This window comes from Molossus molossus, unplaced genomic scaffold (genome assembly GCF_014108415.1).
Source record: "Molossus molossus isolate mMolMol1 unplaced genomic scaffold, mMolMol1.p scaffold_m16_p_6, whole genome shotgun sequence".
Classification (NCBI taxonomy): Eukaryota; Metazoa; Chordata; class Mammalia; order Chiroptera; family Molossidae; genus Molossus; species Molossus molossus.
The window spans coordinates 83,169,076-83,189,160 of NW_023425399.1; the positions used below are offsets into that span (position 1 = coordinate 83,169,076).

Sequence of the window (20,085 nt, forward strand, 5' to 3'; positions counted from 1 at the left end):
AAAGGAGAACAGATCCTTTATAAACTTTAATTCCAATGCTACAGCATGAGATCTGTTAATTGTCTATTTACTCGCTTTAAAGAAGGCAAAAATCTGTCTTAAGATTTAAACTTGATAGAAAAGAAAATCAATAAATTGCTTGAAAAATGCAAATTTGTAATGAGCATAGTTCAAAATTTAGACAAATGCATATGCATTCATATTCATATGTATTCATATAGATGTATTTAGAAATTGAAATTGAAATTGAATTTTAAAGTATCCCTTTCAGAAAGCTCCAGAATGCCTGACACCATGTCTAACTGAAGCTCTGCAACAGTTATCTCACTGTGCATGTTTCTGCTAAGGCAGCAAATTTAGCTTCCAAATTATTTAAAAAGTCAAGACCCTCTTCTTCCTGTTTTTCACTGCAGCAACCTATCGAACCAACTGGAGATCCTCTTCCTTCGTAGTTATATGTAAGAACATAATCTTGAGATGAGAGGTTGTTTTCATTCTGATTATATAGGTGCAATTTCTGTAAAACAAACAAATAAAAAAAAAAGGACTGCATTATTGTTTTAAACACACAAACATATAAACATAAAATTTATTTTTTTATTTACCTTTTATGTTTAATTTTTAACCAGTGTGTCCTCTAATGGAGTCCTACATACAAAAAATGCACATGATTGGTCTATATCACAACCATACCATCAAGTCAGTATATCTTACATTTCTACCAATCCATACAAATAAAAAATTATGTATATAAATGTTATATTTAAGTACATTAAATTATAATTAAATGCTCATCTCTAAATTTTATATCTAGAAGCCAGGCTAGTCCACAGGATGGTGACAATATGCATAATGATTAGAAATTTGAGCTTAAATGGTCAACCGGTCCTGATTTTGATTCATACCTCCAGCTTCACCAACTAGCTATATGACTATGAGCAAGTTAGGAAATATTTTGTGTCCCTCTTCTGACATCTAAAAAGGGAATATAGACAGTGACTACCTCACAGGATCAGTTTTAAATGACATAGTAGTGCATGAAAATAGATGGAGAGCAGGCAGACAGCTCTGGAGGGGGGCAGGTAAGGGAGGGGGAAGGACTGAGAAAAAAACAAAACGAGAAAGGACTCATGGACATGGACAGGTGTGGTGACTGTAGAGGGGTGGAGGTAAAAGAAGGTATATGGTGGATAAATGGTGAGGGGAAAAAGTAAGTAAAATAAAGAAAAAAATATTATTCTTCTGCCCAGCACATAGTAAACAGGTAACAGACATTCATTAAAATTGTTACATGTTACGTGCAGTTAGAACCTGGGAAGTATCATCCTAAGTGAAACAAGCCAAACAGAGAAAGACAAGTATCATATGATCTCACTTATTTGTGGAATATAATGAACAAAGCAGTCTGAGGAATGGGGTAGTCCCATAGACATGGAAGTGGGGTACAGACTGACAATCCCCAGAAGAGGGGGTGGTGGGGGAGAGATAAACCACAGAACTTATATGCATGTATGCATGAACAATGGACATGGACAACAAAGCTGGGGACAGGGCGGGGGGGGGGGGAAGGGGGAATCAGTGGGGGGAAAAGGAGAAACATCTGTAACAAAAATTAATTAATAAAAAAAAAAGAAAGTAGGTAACAATTACCTCACTGGCTTCAGAAACAAGTTGAAAAGAGCTAAAACATGACTAAGTAGAGAGGCACAAAAAATTTCAATAGAATCTAAAATAACATAACTCACATGGCAAAAACCTGGCCTTTGGAATGGAGGGGCCAAGTATTCAGTCCCAACTACCCCCACTGTCTGTACCCAGCCTGCCTGCTGAGTTGTCAAACTCCTGTGCCTGTTCCTGCCCTCACCTGTGTGCATTCCTTCTCTAACCCGAGCTCATTTTGTCTTGTGTTATCAAGTGTCTTCCTTTATGACCATTTCAGCCTCACATCCCGTTACCTGATGTGCACATTGGAGAACACTCCTAAGAATGCATCATAAGCTTTGCTCCTTCCCAACCTGATATTACATGAAACTGACTGTCTAGAAACAGAAAAAGGATTAACACTTGAATTCCTTGAAAAAAATATGCTGCAGACCTATGATAAGCTACAGCCACATCACAATATTGCCCATTTGCAGTCCATCAAAGGATTAAGGGCTTCCGGTCCAGGGCTTGCACTGTAAAGGCACCGGTACCCTTTGATCAAAGAAATGAAAACTTGCCCTGGCTGGTGTGGTTCAGTTGGTTGAGCATCATCCCATGCACCAAAAGGTTGCTGGTTCAATTCCTGGTCAGGGCACCTGCCAGGGTTAAGGGCTCCATCCCTTGTTGGGGGCATGCAGAAGGCAGCCTATCTATGTATTGATCTCACATCAATGTTTCTCTCTCTCTCTCTCTCTTTCCCTCTCCTTTTAAAATTAATGAAAAAAATTTTTTTTAAAAAAAGGAAGTGAAAACTTAGTACCAAAAAGAAATGTAATCCAGTGGTTCTCTAGCTGGGCTGCTCATTTGAACCACCAGAGGAGCTTTAGCACACACACACAAAAAAAACAAAACAAAAACAGTTAAATCAGAACCTTTCAAGGTGGTGTTCAGGTATTAGTATTTTTTAAAAGCTCCCCAAGGGGTCTTGATGTACCATCAGGACTGCAAATCCCTTCTTTAATCTCTCCTTTCTTTCACATCCTAGCTTTCCTCTGAATTAAGCACATATTGCGTGGCATTTTTTGCATTAAAAACAGTTCAGCCAGATGATATTATTCAATGTTAATCCTAGGATTGTGTGCAGATGCTTTGTTTTCACAGAGAAATAGAGATTTGATGTAGGGAGTCTTGTGATGGGGAGTGATGAGGATTTTTCATATTCTTCCATATTGAAAGAGCTGCTGAGCTAAAAACACACCTGAAACTAAAATGTGACTTAAATGAAGGATATTAAAAGACTGCCATTTTCATGAGATTTCATCAATTAAAGGAATATGGCAGATGAAATAAAATCCCTTTTATATTAGATAATGTGCCACAATCAAAGAGCAAGAGGAAAAAATAACCAGAGAGTGAGAAAGAAAGAGGAAACCATGAAGAATAGGGAAAAGCAGTTTCTCAAAAAATGTGTTAATTTCAATTTCCTATTGTTCTCCATTTGGACATTATAACTGTAGAGTGAAATCATTTGGGGAAACTCACTTCACGAAGACGAGGCTGAGTGAAATTATGCCACTCTGAGTTAGTGTATCTGGAGCTGTCCACGCACACGTGTCCGGTCCTGCTGGAATCCAGGGTGTGATGATGACCCCGGCACGACTCCAAGGTATGGTGCCCTCCTCCCTTCATCATTTCAATCGTTTCCAGCCCTCCATTTTTCACTCCTGATCCCATAGTGCCATTAAAGCCTTGACTAGTGTTGTTGACGGTCTGGGTCGTAAACCCATTGGCAGAACACTGAAATACAATAAAATAAGACCATTCATATTGGGAGAAAATGGATTCCAAGGAAAGTCATGAGGAGGCAAGGGAGAAAGAACAATGATTCAACCTTTTATTCATCCATTCCTTCATCTACTCATTCATTCCACAGACATTTATTACTTTCCAAGTATGTGCTCAGTCTAGGGATGGATGCAAAGACGGACAAGGTCATTCAGTGACTCCAAGAAGTTATTATTCCAATAAGGCAGAACACAGACAGTTACTTTAAGAATGGGATTATTTGATATACAGGTGAACACAGGATGTTATAGAAGCACAGAGAAAGAACATCAAAATTCAAATCCAGAGAGGTTCACTGTAGCAGACTTGGAAAACTGAGCTAAAGGTCTCCTACTGAGAAATGGAAATAAAAATACACTACTGCAGGGGGAGTCTACGGCAAAGGATGCTTTAGGGGTTCAGCCAGTTGAGAATGGCTACCACATAGAATTCAGAGGGAGAACGGAAGCTGGGAAGGTTGTGAAAGGCCAGAGGACATAAAGACCTGCCTGCCATGCTTAAAAATGTAGACTATCCTGAGATTATGAGGACTCAAAGAAGGGTTTTCATAACAGGGGAGAAATATTTTTTAAATCATTCTAGGCAATGTGAAAGACAAATAGGAAAGAGACAAGTGTAGTGTCATGGAGATCAGAAAGGTCACTGAATTATTCTAAGTGAAAAATGATACAGACCTAAGCCAAAGTAGAAGCAATAATGATTTAAAGAAGTCAATGAACACCTTGGAGAGCTTACTCGTTGTTAGACAGATGAGACAGCAAAGGGAAAGGTCAGGAATAATTCCTATGTGTTCCGCTGTACAATTAGATTAATGATATATTCACGTTGAAATAGGGAAGAAGGAAGTGCTTGTGGGTGAGATGGGCATAGAAATTCAATTTTGGACATGGTAAACTTGTGGGACGTCCAAGATAAGTACATGAATATGGGGATCTGGAGCTCAGGTGTGAGATCGGAGCTGAAGATAGAATTCAGAGTCCTACCATCCAGGTGGTAGTTGAAGCCTCAGGAATAAATGACATCACCCAGATAAAACTATAAACTAAAAGAAAGGAGGGCTGAGATAAAACCACAAGCAAAAGCCCATTTGACCTGGAGGAGAAAGGAATTTGAGCTGTGACAATTGATCTGAAATAGCCAACGAGGGAACCAAGAGGCATGAGTCTGAAGCTATGCAAAGAGGGAGTGTGGTAAGGGGGTCAATGACCAAAGTAGAAAAAATAAAAGTCGTTTAAAAACTGGTTCAACTATGCCCAGCAGGTGTGGCTCAGTTGGTTGAGCGTGGTCCCATGCACCAAGAGGTCACAGGTCTGATTTCCAGTCAGGGCATATGCCCAGGTTTCAGGCTGGATCCCCAGTAGGGTTCATGCAGAAGGCAGTCCATCGATGTTTCTGTCATGGATGTTTCTATCTCTCCCTCTCCCTTCCTCTCTTTCTAAAGTCAATAAAATCAAATTTGAAAAAATAAACTGGTTCAAATAAAGTTAGCATCCACTGGATTCAAGTAAAAGTGACCACTGGTGATATCTGTCCAAAGAATTTCCAAGGAGTGCTGCATGAACGGAAAGTAATAACATAGTGATATCGAGTAGAAATCTTTCTTTCCAAAAGTTCAGTTTCAAAGAAAAAGAGCTATAGAGGGAAATTCAACACAGGTGAGAAGTTTAGTTATAGTGGTAACCTCGGTGTGTCAGTTCTAATCATAAACGGTTACGGCCGTGTCAATCTGGCGTTCCATCTCCTCAGCAATTTAATTTTTTAAAATTAATCTGCAGAGACTCTAACTAAACTGGAAGATTTTCAAGTTCAGGTGATTTACTGAACCTGAAGTGCATCTATAAAAGTCACACATACTATCTCACTGCCTTAGAAAAAAATATTGGGAAAGGAGAAATGAAAAGTAGCCATTTGGTGGCACTGCTATCCTATATCTTTTGCTTAGGTTGCTGCCAAATTTCTATTACAAATAAAAAATCCTGAATTTTAAATCCTGATAGTATAATTTTGTCATTGTAAATACATGTTCAGAGATCATCTCTCTAAGATAATGAGAAAAAAATGTAAAATAAACTAAAATGGAGACTCAGCCCACAGGGCCAGTTCACATCCTCTCTACTCTCCGTTCCTTCCAGCCACCTCTGAGTGCATTCCCCAGAGTCTATTCTCACAGATCAATAGTTCCTTCTATATGCCAGTGATTTCCAGATTCATTTTTCCAGTCCTGATTTTTCACCCAACGCCTAACCCCATCTGAATTCCTGTAACTTAAACTCAGACCCAAAACTAAAGCCATCACCTTTATTCATTGTACTAAAATGAGTTTATATATTCACTATGAAAGTTGGTTCCGTTTTTTAAAAAGTGGCCCTGAAATTATGTTCTGGTACAAACTGGTAATTCCAAGTCCTTTTAAGAAGTGTTCCTGACAGAGAACAGGTACCCAGGTGTGAGTATGATATGGTGAAGTACCTGATCAATACTATCAGCTCCGGCATCAAATGTAAAAGAACAAATATTAATTAAAGCTCACTCATTTCATGCTCAGATATAAAATAAGAACTTACTATTTATATGAGGACTAGCAAAAGAATGAACCACCGGGCCAGTGTGGCTCAGTGGTTGAGCATCACCCCATGCACCAAGAGGTTGTTGGCTCGATTCCCAGTCAGGGCACATGCCCAGGTTGTGGGCCAAATCCCCAGTGGGGGGCATGCAGGAGGCAGCCAATCAATGTTCTCCCTCATCGATGTTTCTATCCCTCTCTCCCTTCCTCTCTCTTTTAAATCAACAAATTTTAAAAAAAGAGAGAAAGAACCTATTTTCTGAATGGAGAGATAATTACATGGTTCCACATGTAGACATGTCAAATCTGGATGGGCCGTGCTTTTGTATGAGGGTGGGAGGATATGAAAGAGAGAAATAGTTGATGAAAAAGTGATCTTCACCTTGAGATATAAAAAATGCTTGATATGTAGTCATTGTTCCTGGCTATAGCATCTATCCTTTTGACTCCACATTTTATTTTGTTATTCAAAGGTAAACAATCTCATTATTTATACATTGAAAATATTTCTTATCCATCCCTGGTTTAATATCTCAATTACCATTATCCTAGCAATCTCACCCTTAGACTATCAAAAAATCCCAATCCCGCCCTGGCCGGTTTGGCTCAGCGGTTAGAGCATCGCCTATGGTCCAGAGAGACCCGGGTTCAGTTCCCACTAAGGGCATGTACCTCGGTTTGTTTGTCCCCGGCCCTGGTTGGGTTGTGTGAGTGGCAACCACTCGATGTGTCATGTTTCTCTCCCTCTCTCTCTCTCTCTCTCTGAACAAAATATGGAAAAATGTCCTCGAGTGAGGATAAAAAAAAAAAAAAATCCCAATCCCTTATCTTCCCCATCCCAGACACCTTCCTATTCTCAGTGCTCACCCTGCGGATTCAGCACCACACTGCTCACATTAGGCTACTTTCCTGAGGAAACCTTGACGGGCTCTACCTCACCAAAGAATAAATCTGAAACCTTCAGGGTGGGGTCTGTGAAAGTCCCGTATCCCACTCCTCTCATATCCTCTCAAAAAGCCTAACAAGTTTTAAGCCTCTATTCCAAAACATCATTTCTTCTATTTGAAATCAATTTATTCACTATTTGTTGAATAATCTCCAAACTTTGTCATCTCCTTTTGTGTTCTTTAGGCTGTCTTCCTCCTCTTTAGCTATTCCCAACATCTCTCCACTTTCAAACGCTTCTTATTCTTTAGATCCCAGAGTAATGAGTAACATGAACCTCTCTCACCAGTCTTCCTGATTGGTCCAGATGACATGAGTACATTTATGTATCATAAGTATCTTTGAATTCAGATGATGCTCTATCATACTGGGGCTAATGGTTTAATGGTATGTACCTGTTTATCTTCCTTATAAAAGTAGATTCTATTTCTCATAAATAAATTGAAATCTTTTTGAGGAAAGAATATGCCTTGTAAAATGTTTTTAATATACTTTACAAAAAACAAGCAGCATAGTGCCAAGGACTTCAAAGGTCCCAAAAATATATAAGAAAACACATGGGGCCTAGCTGGTGTGGCTCAGCGGACTGAGTATCATCCCATGGACTGAGAGGTCCTGGTTCCATTCCAGATCAGGGCACATGCCCAGGTTGTGGGCTCGATCCCCAGTAGGGGCGTGTTAGAGGCAGCCTATAGGTGTTTCTCTCTCGCATCAATATTCCTATCTCTTTCTAACAAATCAATAAAGGCATATTAAAAGAAAAAGACATTGGCAGTAATTTTCCAATCTCTTCCCACACACACACACACGCACTTTTTAAAAACATACACCTCTGATATTTTCTTCATTTATCTTCAGAACTTTTAACAAGTCATTTTTCCAAGGGGGGAATCAGTGGGGGAAAAAAAGGAGAATCAACTGTAACAAAAATTAATCAATAAAAAAAAAAAAAAAGTCATTTTTCCTATTATAAACAATCAGAGAAAAATAATATCTTGAAGTATACATTGTAGAAATATACATTGTAATGTTATAATAAATAACATTATAACAAATAGAACGTTGCTATAATAAATTTACAGCCTCAAAAAAAAATTTAAATTATAACGCTATAATATAATGGAAAAAGATAACTGAAACAATGCATCTAGTTTAAAAATTTAAATAAATGCCAGCACATAAATATTTGAATCTTGACAGATAAAAAATACTTATCCTTAAAAAAATATAAATAAACTCCTAAATTTCAAAATAACTTCATGAGAATGAGTTAAGAAAGTATGGAAGATACTCAGAGATAAATAATCATTTAAGAAAATTACTTACCACCTTATCATCTCCAGGTGCTTCTGTGTTTGATATAATTAAATTTTGCTGTGCCAAATCTTCAGGAAAACCTTTTTTTTTCCTGGCACCAACAACTCCACATACTAAAGTGAACAACACAGCTGAGTTGGAAAAAAAAAAAAAAAAGTAAATATATAAAGTTTAACATACATAGAATAAAATATCCATCTTTTGTATCTTAATTTTTAAAATTTATCTTTATTTTTGAAAATATTACAGATGTCTCCCATGGACCCCCTCACCCCATTCCCACACCCAACCCCAGGCCTTCACCACACTATTGTCTGTGTACACGGTTTATGCATATGTTCATATAAATTGTTTGGTTAATCTCTTCCTGTACCCCACTACCCCCTTCCCTGCACAGGAGGCAAATAAAGCCAAGCAAGGTGATCCTATGAATCACCTTGACCTTCTAAATGAACATACCATGATTTAGCTCAGATTTTACAATTTGGCATGACTATATGTATATTTTGATGACAGTGGTCTTTAAGAGAGAATTCTACCCATCACACTAAAGCATTTAGAATCATGAGTTAAATAGTACATTTTTAAAGTCACTGACATTTATTTTAGACAAAGACTTTAAAGAGATTTATTGATTCCCCAAAGAATGGTTTGCCTACCAGAAAGCATGAGAAAATGTTTTTCCCAGAACAGATTTATCTCCAAGTATCTTAATTAAACTTATTTTGTATTTTGTCTATTCGGAATTTTCATTCTATGTAATAACTGTGGGAGGTTGAAGTATGTGATAAATACTAATAGTAACAGCAGTTCTTTACAATGTTCTACAAGCTCTATACCACGGACTGCCAAACTACAGCTAAATCCAGCTCACCACATGTTTCTGCATGGCCTATGAGTATGCTTTTAATATTGTTAAGTGGTTTAAAACATCACAAGAATTATAGTTTATTAGACGTAAAATTTATATAAAATTCAAATGTTGGTGTCCACAAATACAGTGTATTGGAACACAGCATGCCCATTATTTAAATGTTTTCTATGGCTGCTTTCTTGCTCCAAGGGCAGATTTGATTGGTTATAACCGAGACCACATGGCCTGCAAAGTGTAAGATACATTATCTAGCCCTAGAAAAGGCGTGCCAACCCCTGCCTACTCTTGTGGCCCCTGTGACCTGTCTGCTTCCATTTCCTCACCCACTTCCCCTCACCCACTACTCTCTGGCTACAGTGGTCTCCCTGCCATTGTTGATTTCCCCTGGCATACTCTCACTGACCTTCCCCTCTGCCTGAAAGCTATTTCCCCAGGTATTCCACTGGACCGACTTCTCTTTTCCAAAAATCATCAACAACCACCTTCAGTTAGGCCTGATCTAACCATTTCCTGAAAACTGCAATCACTACCACCAATCTCTCACCCTCACCCCACATCTATTCCACCGTACTACAGATCCTAATTATTTTGCTCTATTCTTTTTCCTCCACAGCATTTAATTCATTTATTAGTTTACTATCTCAAAACAGACCGTGTGTGTGTGTGTGTGTGTGTGTGTGTGTTGTTTTTTGATGAATCTCATGCATCTAGACACAGTTTTTGGTATATCATTGGTGTTCAATATACATCTATTTTGTTGAGTTGGTAAAAATAATGTACACTTATTGGAAATATACCATGCACTGCTATAAGCTCTTCACATGCATTAATTAATCCTCAGTGCTATCCCATAAAGTAGTCTACTACAATCATCTCCCGTTACAGATGAGGAAACTGTGGCACAGTTAAGTAACTTGCCCTGGGTCACATGACTTGCAGATGACAGAGCTGGGGCACAAACCCAGATAGTCCGATTGTAGAGTCTTCTGCTTAATCACTACTCCTATCACAGAACAAAGGAACAACAGCTAATCTAAGCTGGAGGGTTGGATGGATATAAGAGAAGAGCCTGGCCGGTGTGGCTTAGTGGTTGAGTGTCAAACCATGCACCAAAGCTCGTCAGTTTGATTCCCGGTCAGTGCACTTCCCAGGTTGTGAGCCTGATCCCCAGTGGGGGGCCATGCTGAAGGTGACCAATCGATGTTTCTGTCTCTCTCTCCCTCCCTCTCCATCCCCCCCTCTAAAAATCAATCAATAAATTTAAAAAATATATTAAATAAAATAAAAAGAGAGGAAACGATATGGTGTCATAGGAAACTACACAACTGGTGACAGAAGAGGCCAATAGAATTCAAAACTGGCCAGATAACATCGAAGAAAAGATACTGCTGAACATCCATAAACCTGTGGTAAATGGTGAGAAGGCAAGAAATGAAAACAGCTTTTAGTGAACGTTCATGTAGCAGAAGTTTTAGATTGCTTTATAGCACTAAATGAGTAGTACTTTGACCAAGAAATAAAATTATACATTGACAGATTTAGCACAACCTTAGGCATTTTTGAGAGTCCTGTCCAAAAATAAAATATTTTATCTCAGAAAGGATCATGCTCCTCTCATACAAAATAATCAATCAGAACTCAGATAATAACACCAAAGAAATTTGTAAAGTGGACTCACACCTGACAGACAGTTGGACAAGATTACTATTTTTTTAACATATTTCATTGATTTTTTTTGGAGAGAGAGAAACATCAATCAGCTGTTTCCTGCACACCCCATGCCTGTGCCCTGATCAAGAATCGAACCGGGACCTCTCAGTCCATGGGACAACCCTCAATCCACTTAGCCACCCTGGCCAGGCAGGACAGGATTACTTTTTAAAGACCTTTTCCTACACTCAGATATTATATTTTAATTGTAGGTAAGCGAAAGGACTTACAACAAAGTAATGCTATTCCCAGTAGTATTGCCAGGATCGCCCACTTTCCAAGTGACACGGACACACTCCTGGAAGCCGCCAGGCACTGGCTGGGGTGCGTGCAGTCACACAGATTCACTCTCACGGTTTTCGTGGCAGATTGACCTGCTCTGTCTTTTACAGTAACCGGGATATTATATTCTTTCATTTCCGCGTTTTTCTGATAGGAAAGACGGGCAGCTGTATCTGAAATAAAAGAATTTGAAGTTAATGAAAATGCAATTCTCCCTTAGCATTTGTTTACCACACCTGTTTGTGAACAACCAGCTGCCACATTCTCTCTTCAATTGCTGGAGTTGCTTGAAAAGCAGCAAAAACAATTTAATGATAAGCTGCCTACTCTTTTCACAAAGCATTTTTGACTTTGTTGTAAAAGTAAAATGTGCCATTATAAAAATTAGGATTTCTTTCATTTTGTGTACAATGTATAACACAGGCCCCTGCGATATTTCTAAAAGTTTGTTAGGCTTTAAAAGATGTTGATGAGAATCAATTTTACAGGTTTCATGTGAGTAACCGAGTAAATCCATTCTCAGTTGTTTCGGAGCATCTAAATCATTATTTTTGATTGAATACCATTAACTTTGGAGAGGGTCCATATCTTGTTGATTTCTGAAGAAGGGTTTGCCAAGCTGAAATAAAATGGAGCGCCATGGATAGGTTCATCGGCATCAAAGGCTGAAATGTCAGTGTACCCCATCTTTGGTTTGCAGACTATTATCTGATCTTGAAGAATATGTGGTGCATTATCATTCACATCCTCGATGTTAATTGCAAGTGTTCCAGTACACGATCTACCGTCTAGGAAGAAAGGCAAAAGCTTTAGTGCAATTTGTAGAGTCTTCTAGAGTTTCTTAAAAAAAAAACAAAAAAAATCAAATAGATTATAAATATGATTGTTTGGGCTTTTTAAATAAACTCCTGGTTATTAGATAAATAAGAACATATATGGATAACTGAAACCTGCGGATTATCTAAAATGAGTACTGCTGTTGATAGTATCAGATATAATTGCCAATAAACTTTTACCTAAGTTATTACCAAACAGTGATATTAAATGTCTGAATTTTAAACCCTACTTCCTTGGGTTCCTCCTGGTGCATATGTTCATGTGCAATAATGTGACTACAGAACAATTATTCTAATCCTGGGACACACTGAAACCACCTAGGGAGAAATTTTTAAATGTATGATGTCCAGGCTCCCAAACCAGGGATTCTGATTCAGTCCATCTGAGGTAGTGTCTAGATCTTGATGTTTTTTTTAAGTGTTACAAATTATTTTAAGATAAAACCAGGGTTGAGAAGTTCTGGGTTCCTTTAAGAAAGAGAATTCAAAGAAAGAATCATTTTGCCCTAAAAGTCAGCTGAGCTATTCAAAGGCTCAATTTAAAGTGACATGAAGAGTTCTAGAAGAGTCTAGCAAGTCCACTTCATTAGCCCTAGAGGTCAGTTCCACCTTTCTCCTCTGACAGAGAGTCTATAAGCATTTAAGGTCCACCATTCTGGATCTATAAAGGTAAATAAAACCTGCCCCAGCCAGTTTGGCTCAGAGGCTAGAGCATCAGCCTGCAGACCAGAGTCCCGGGTTTGTACCTGGTGCTAAAGGCACGTGCCTCGGTTGTAGTTTGTCCCCGGCCCCAGTTGGGGTTTTGTGGGTGGCAGCCACTCGATGTGTCTTTCTCATGTCGATGTTTCTCTCTCTCTTTCTCCCTCCTGCTCTATCTGAATATAATTGCAATGTCCTCGGGTGAGGATAAAAAAAAAAAAACCTGGCTTTTCATTTCCAAGTAGTTTCACCTTGTTAGATGATTAAGAGAAGTAGGAACAGAGCCTTTAAAGGAATTTCTAAGAATTCCATGTACTTATTGCAAGAATAATTCTGCACAAGAAAAATTGCATTATTTTCCAATTCCTTTAGGAAATACCAGATTAAAACTGTTTTGTTTACCGTGATCTAATGCCAGGACTGTAACATTATACAAGTCGTTTCTGGGTGTTACGGCCTCCCTGTCCAGAATTTTGGAAGTTTGGATTGACCCCGAAATTTCATCAATGGAGATCCACCCTTTAGGATCATGCAATAATCTGTACCTGTTCATAAAAGATAAAAATAGCTTTTAATAATATAAAATGTATTAAAATAAGTTACTGTCCCAATTGTTTCAAATACATTATCAGTATGTGGTTATAGATTTCTTTGTACCTTATGCCACTGCTACTTCTAGTTTCGGGGTCATATGCCTTATAGCCATTGATCCGGGACCCCACTGCTGAATTTTCTTTAATCCGTACATATTGGGCTGCAGGGTTGCATTCAGGCCCTTCATCCTGGTCCCTCACTTGAACTGTGACCAAAGCTCTGTTCATGGTTGTCCTGAGTGCAGTGTCTCTAGTAAAAGGGGCTTCATTGCTTACTCCAATTTCCAGGACCACCTGATGGTTTTCTTCATAATTCAATGGCTTTAAAAAGAAATACATGTACTTCAGTATGAGTATAAAACACATTTGAAATTTCAAATAGCATGTGAACTTTTGTCAATATGAACAGTATTGCATGCATTCCAAGTCAATATTAACTTTTATCCTTTGCTAATAAGAGAAGTGATTATTCACTAAGCGTTTAGCCAGAGTGGTGCAAAAGTTTCAGCAGGTGGTTCATAGAGCTATGGAAAAGTAATTCTTGTCCAGCCGGTGTGGCTCAGTGGACTGAGCATCGTCCCATGGACTAAGAGGTCCCAGTTTGATCCCTCGTCAGGGCACATGCCCAGGTTGTGGGCTCGATCTCCAGTGGGGGGCGTGCAGGAGATGGCCAATCGATGTTTCTAACACTCTCTCTTTTCCTCTCTCTCTAAAAAAAATCAATAAAATCATATTTTTTTTAGAAAAGCAATTCTTTATATACTTTCATGCTTCATTCTTACTAAAAAAAAAAATTATTCTGAACCTGGAGAAATGTAAAAAAAATGACATTGGTCTAGGTCCCTGCTTTAGTGTACTAAGAGACCAGTGTACAGGTCATCTAAGAGAACAGAACTTTGTTCGACTCACTATTTACTACTGACTAAGGCCCAGATATTTTTTAGTTCTTACAAAGTTAGATGTCAACTTAAACAAAATTGAAAAGGTGCAATGATCTTATTTTCTCTCTGATAGAAAAAATGTTCTCAAGGAATATTTTAATACATGAATATCATTTCCATCAGGCTAATAACTGAGCAATCTTGTTTCAGTTTTTCCTTTCTCAGAACTCATCCAGGGTCTCAGTTCTCAGGGATCTGTTTTGTCTTTTTGCTGGTTCCTTCATCAGTTAAGCAGAACTTTTACCCATGCTGGCTACTTCTGTGGAAATTATGTTTTGACAATTTGATAATTATACTTTGGCAATGTCTGTAGTGGATCCCAAGAAACTCTGACAGTGAAAACAAAGTTGAGTAAGAGAAATATGATATGCTTAATGGTGCTGTTATTATGACCATCCCTGTTTTTCAAAGTAGAAAGCCGAGAAAAGGAGATAAACTGATTTTCCCACGGCTAAAAGATTCTCATCTGGTAGTCTGGTTTGAGTTGCTTTCCTTAATCACCACACTATAATTCCTCTGCCAATCTATGCTGCTTAACTGGTTCACTAGCCTCTTAAACTTTTTAAATCAATACTCTGATTATAACTGATTTTCAGACAGTGAATCAAGCAAAACCCATAAAACAGTATTTTACACAAAGGTGAAGCGCCTCTGTCTTTGATTCTCTTCAGGTTATCAAAGCGATCCTGGCTGACAGGCAGAGAGACAAGTACCATATGATTTCAATCATATGCGGAGTCTAAGGAACAAAATAAACTAACAAACAAAATAAAAACAGACTCACAGATACAGGGAACATAGTGACAGCTGTCAGAGGAGGGGATGGGTGGGAAGCTGGGTGAAAAAGTGAAGAGATTTAGGGAAGAAAAACTCATAGACACAGACAATAGCATGGTGGTTATCAGACGGGAAGGAGGGGCTGGGTTAATAGCATGGTGGTTATCAGACAGGAAGGAGGGGGTGGGTTAAAGAAGAATAAAGAGTGATGAAAGGAGACTTGACGTGGGGATGCTGAACACACAATACAATAGACAAATGATGCATTACAGAATTGTGCACCTGAATCCTACACAATTTTATTAACCAATGTCACCCGGATAAATTCAATAAAAAAGTAAAAACAAAAATACTGGCTGGCCCTGGCCAGTTTGGCTCAGCGGTTAAAGCGTCGGCCTGCGGTCCGGAGAGACCCGGGTTCGGTTCCCGCTAAGGGCACGTACTTCGGTTGCAGTTTGTCCCCGGCCCTGGTTGGTCGTGCGGGTGGCAGCCACTCGATGTGTCCCTTCACGTCGATGTTTCTCTCTCTCTCTCCCTTCCTCTCTCTCCCTCCCACTCTATCTGTACAAAAAATGGAAAAATATCCTCGGGTGAGGATAAAAAACAAAACAAAACAAACAAACAAAAAAAATACTGGCTGAACATGGAACAAAATAAAAAGTGATGAATACCATTTTGTTTTAAACCTTTCCCCACACCTACACAGACTGAGATAATAATATCATGAGTCCACTAAGAAGTTGAAATTTTCTGAATCTTAAAAGCCACAAAATGCATATGAAATGCATTTTGATTTGTTATGACTATCCCAGAAACTAGCGTCAAGAGGGAAAGTGAATATCTGTTTATTTGTTGCCAACGAACGCCATCTCACAAAGGACGTGTTGGTCTGATGGCTCAGACTGCCAGAGCAGCCGCTGACAGTGAGAGGGAGATGGAAATGTAGGAAACAGCTGCTGAACCAGTGGGGGTGCCGCTATTCGACCCAGAGCCACTTACTAAATTTTTTATGTGATTTTTCAGAGTTTAAACTGGGTATTATCTTAGTGGCTTAAATTCTGCAAGATTAGAAATCTGCTGAGATGAAATCAATGATAAATGAAAACACATAAATTCTCTTCCACCACTGAGTGGCTTTTTGTTTCATCAATTGAAATAAATCGTTAAAAAATAAGTTATATCTGCATTAAGAAGTTAACAACTCCCTAGAAAATGACGTGTATTGTTTGTTTTGGAACTAAGGCCCCTCTATGTGAGAATGATAACGAACAATAGCTTCCTCACTCAAGCCCATAGGTACTCCTGCTGCTGCTGCAACAGAAATAAACACTGAGATGCAAAACTTACCCAGGACTCAGCTAACAACTGTATCAACTCACGTTCTATGGTTCCAGAAAAGTTATCTTATTTTTTTTATAATGGAAGTTAACTTTTTATTTAAAATTATAATTATTTGTAGCAAGATCATGTTAATACTTTAAAAATATAATAATAATATCCTGTAGTTTATCAAATGCTTTCACTTTCATTATTATATTGAATAATTATAGGGCAGCAGAGAAAAGTATTATTTATTTTTTACTGATAATACAAAGGCTAACTTTGAATAGGTAAAGGGCACTGGGAATATTTATCCTAGAGAAGGTAAGTTTCAAATGGACATAACAGCCTTTTCAAAAGAATTATAACTCTTCTGTATAGCATTAGCAATAAATCACAGATTAAAGACATGGGATATAAGGAGAATAATTTAGGCACAGCAGAAGCAAGGTCTTCTGAGAATCAGAGCTCTCTAAATATGGAATAAGCTGACAATCGAGATATGGAGATCCTTATAATTAAGAATGTTCAAGCATAAGTTAGGTGTCTAATAAATAGCAAATATATTATAGAAGAAAGGCAGGCATTAGATGGGAACAATGGGACTAAAGAGACTATGTCCCCTTACAACTTGAAAGTATTTAGTTGATTAAACCATTAGTTTTTTACAACGTGTTAACTTGCCAAGTTGTCAAATATTCATTGTTACTGTACCTTTACAACACACAGAATGCCTTCATTAGTTTTTTTGTCTGTACTGATTTTGAAATGTCCATTTTCGTTGCCCCTTAAAATGGTAAAATTGGCTCTCCAATTGGCAGTGTTAATTAAATCTTTATCTTCTATAGGTATTCGTAAGATTTCCACATTGTATGTATTTTCCTCTACTGATGCTTCATACTGAAACAGAAAGAAGTCATTAAAAACTTACTTTATATTAAAAAAAAACTTTTACAAAGAAAATAAAACGCGTCTTCTACTCAAAAGTTCTTGTACTTTTTGCCTAGATTATTTTAAAACCATGAATCTCAACAGTATTGTATCATGAAGACATCTTTTAAATGAAAGAAGACTATCGCCCTGGCCGGTTTGGCTCAGCGGTTAGAGCGTCAGCCTGCGGTCCGGAGAGACCTGGGTTCGGTTCCCGCTAAGGGCATGTACCTTGGTTGCAGTTTGTCCCCAGCCCTGGTTGGGTCGTGTGGGTGGCAGCCACTCGATGTGTCGCTTTCACATCGATGCTTCTCTCTCTTTCTCTCCCTCTCACTCTATCTGAACAAAATATCGAAAGATGTCCTCGGGTGAGGATAAAAAAAAAAAAGAAAGAAGACTATCATTACAAATGAAGACTAATGTTACTGGCCTTTACTGTGAACAAATAAAACAGATTTGTATATCTGCTATTTAATTTATTCAAAAAATAAACATATATACTTCAAAGTATAATAAATATTTATTAATCTAGATTAAATAACAAATGACAACAGACAGAGCTAGGTTCTGGAATTACATACTTACAGCATTTTGTCTGAAAGCAGGTGCATTGTCATTTGAATCTGTTACTGTTATAAGGCAAGTTGATGTACCCACCAATCCAAAAAACTGACCATCCATGTCTTGTACTTTCATTATCAATTTGTACTTGTCTACAACCTTAAAAGAAAGCAAATATTTAATTAATTCTGTACAACTTTGGTTAGATTTATAAATGAACATTTAATTGTACACTACTATTTGTGTATATCCATGCTTTTATTTCCATATTTGCATAATCTCCAAGAATTTGTTAGATGGGAATAAAGCTCTAAAGGTAGGCAGGGGTTAAATTATAAAGAGTCATATTAAGAATTTAGACTTATACTTTAAATGGCAGATAATAAGGAGAGGTTTCCTTGAAGTCACAGGGGCAGCACAAAATAAAAGCATGTTGAGTTTCGAAAGAATATTCTTAAAGAGGATGAGCAGAATATGGAGTGAGCTGATCTGGAAGTCAAAGAAACCAGCTAAAGAGCTCCTAAAATAGTCTAACACAGGTGGTCCAAATCGGAGGCAGTAGCAATGAAGACAGAGAAGAAGGGTGACAGGGAAGTTAGGTGGGAGCCAGAATTAGAAGGGAACTTGAAAGCAGATTCTATATACAAGAGAGAAAGAAGGACTAAGATGCTCAGGTGTCTCACTTGGATAGATAGGCAGACATGGGTATCACCAACCAATACAGAAAATTCAGAAGAAGAGACAGTTCACAAGGAGGGGCAAAAACAATGAGTTTTCTTTGGCATATACTGAATTTTACATGCCTATGGGAAATCTAAGAAGAAAGGTCCAAAAGGTATATGGTCCATACTTACAGGAGAAATCATAGCCAGAGTACTGATCTGGGAATCACCAACCAGTATGTAGATAGGGGTTGAAATTATGGTAGGAATGAGATATCTAGGAGAGGTTAAAGGATGAGAAAAACTGAGGATATAAGTAACAATAGCATCTCAGCAGCTGAGGATCTAAAGAGGAAATAAGAAGACTAAGCAAAGGACACCAAAAACCAAAGATCAAAGAAGCAGGATAGCCCAGCCTGTGTGGCTCAGTGGTTGAATGTCGAGCCATGCACGTAGAGGTTACTGGTTCAAGTCCTGATGAGGGCACATGCCCAGGTTGTGGGCCCAATCCTCAGAGGGGGGCATGCAGGAGACAGCCAATCGATGTTCTCTCTCATCAATGTTTCTATCTCTCTCTCCCTCTCCCTTCCTCTCTCTCTAAAATCAATAAAGAAAAAAAAATTTGCCCTGGCCAGTTTGGCTCAGTGGTTAGAGCGTTGGCCTGCGGTCTGGAGAGACCCGGCCCTGGTTGGGTCGTGTGGGTGGCAACCACTCGATGTGTCCCTTTCACGTCGATGTTTCTCTCTCTCTCTCTCTCCCCCACCCCCCACTCTATCTGAACAAAATATCAAAAAAAAAGTCCTCGGGTGAGGATAAAAAAAATAAATTAATTTAAAAAAAGAAGAAAAAGTGTTTAAAAAAGAAGCAGGATAAAAACCGGAAATCCAAGGAACAAACACAGTTTCAGTAGTTGACAACAGACAGAGACTTAACGCAATTGGCATGTGGCGATTAGGAAATCACTGCTGGCTTCTGGGAATGGAGTTTTGCAGATGGTGTGTTGATGATGAAATGGAGTCAGTTTGTGACACAGTCACCTGTTGCCTTTCTCTTCTATCGTACTATTCTGTAGCCACTCCTCATGTTTAATTTTTCCTCTTTTCCTATTTCCCTCAATCTCACCGCGGGCTTCATTTGACTCATCTCCTTTCCACACTGGAAATGGACATCGCACCCCAAAATGCTCTACCTAGAGGCTCTAGGGTTCTGATAGCCTGTTTTTTTCTTCCTTTAAATGCACTTTCTTTATCTTTCTTGTACATTTCATTACTTCCTGTGTTATTCCCCACAAAATCCTGTTAGATATTTTTTCATAAATCAAGCAGACCTGGGTTTAATCCCTCCAAAACCGGTATTTTATAAGCTATGTATCCTTACATTATCTTTTTTAAGTCTCATTTTTCAACTGTAAAAAATGAGAAAAAATTCCTTGTTTTCACTTGATTACCACATCATCTCTACATGTTATACAGATACTAAAACATATTCATATTGTCCCCTTCAACCTTTCCCATCTATTATTATCATTATGTGCTTTATCACATAAAATGTCCTGCCTGCACAAATGCATAAAAAGAAAACACAAA

The 20,085-nt window shown here is 38.3% G+C and overlaps 1 protein-coding gene across 2 annotated transcripts in view; it reads right to left on the reverse strand.

Annotated features, from left to right (window-relative positions):
- Nucleotides 1-214: 214 nt before the first annotated feature.
- Nucleotides 215-20,085, reverse strand: part of DSC3 (desmocollin 3) — a 45,495-nt gene continuing 25,624 nt past the window's right edge. The window contains exons 8-16 of one of the 2 annotated variants that reach the window (XM_036244977.1): nucleotides 17,862-17,996; nucleotides 17,061-17,246; nucleotides 13,373-13,629; nucleotides 13,118-13,260; nucleotides 11,744-11,968; nucleotides 11,129-11,353; nucleotides 8,324-8,445; nucleotides 3,187-3,441; nucleotides 215-517 (exon numbers count right to left, since the gene is read on the reverse strand). In XM_036244977.1, coding sequence (XP_036100870.1) covers nucleotides 320-517; nucleotides 3,187-3,441; nucleotides 8,324-8,445; nucleotides 11,129-11,353; nucleotides 11,744-11,968; nucleotides 13,118-13,260; nucleotides 13,373-13,629; nucleotides 17,061-17,246; nucleotides 17,862-17,996 — 1,746 coding nt within the window. In that variant the 3' untranslated portion in view covers nucleotides 215-319. Of the gene's footprint in view, nucleotides 518-605; nucleotides 649-3,186; nucleotides 3,442-8,323; nucleotides 8,446-11,128; nucleotides 11,354-11,743; nucleotides 11,969-13,117; nucleotides 13,261-13,372; nucleotides 13,630-17,060; nucleotides 17,247-17,861; nucleotides 17,997-20,085 lie in introns of those variants that run through there. The other variant, XM_036244978.1, reaches the window with a different exon arrangement.